This window comes from Penaeus monodon, chromosome 24 (genome assembly GCF_015228065.2).
Source record: "Penaeus monodon isolate SGIC_2016 chromosome 24, NSTDA_Pmon_1, whole genome shotgun sequence".
In the NCBI taxonomy this organism is placed as follows: domain Eukaryota; kingdom Metazoa; phylum Arthropoda; class Malacostraca; order Decapoda; family Penaeidae; genus Penaeus; species Penaeus monodon.
The window spans coordinates 44046479-44047069 of record NC_051409.1 but is presented as its reverse complement, the minus strand read 5'-3'; the positions used below and the strand labels follow the sequence as shown (position 1 = coordinate 44047069).

General features: G+C 35.9%; 1 protein-coding gene across 1 annotated transcript in view; it reads right to left on the bottom strand.

Annotated features, from left to right (window-relative positions):
• Positions 1 to 311: 311 nt before the first annotated feature.
• LOC119588975 (zinc finger protein 658B-like) overlaps positions 312 to 591 on the bottom strand; it is a 1686-nt gene continuing 1406 nt past the window's right edge. The window contains exon 3 of the mRNA XM_037937578.1: positions 312 to 584. Within this exon, the coding sequence (XP_037793506.1) occupies positions 312 to 584 (273 nt within the window). The remainder of the gene's footprint in view (positions 585 to 591) is intronic.

The following is a 591-nucleotide window of genomic DNA, read 5'->3' as shown; positions in this document are numbered from 1 at the left end:
ATAAAAATATCTTCTAAACCTTAACGATTTTCACATACTCTGTTTCTCTCTAGTATGCTGTCTACTGTGTTTTTTTAAAAGTATAAAGAGCTCTAAATGACTTATTGCATACTTTACAGGTATAGGGCTTCTCCCCTGTATTACTCTCATATGTACACCTAGTGACTTTTTTGCAAAAAAGGGCACGCTGCTACCTCACAGATAAATGGCTTAACTCCTGCAGGGTTTTTTTCATATGTAATTAAGGCCTGATTTGTGAGAGAAACTTTTATTTCAAATCTCACACTTAAAGGGATCCTCTTCTGTATGCATTAACATGTGATTCCTAAGACGAAATTTTCAAAGAAGCTTTTATTACATATATCACACTTAAAGGCCTCTCCTTTACATGTATTCTTTAATGTGAATCTCAGATGAGATTTTCCCCGGAGATCCTTTACTGCATGATCACATCTATAGGTCTTTCCTTTGTATGTGTCTTCATATGGTTTTCCTATATCAGATTTCCCAGCAAATGGTGTAGCACACACCCTCACACTTAAAAAGGGTTCTCCTTTGTATGAACCCTCATGTGTGCCAATAGTCTAAAGT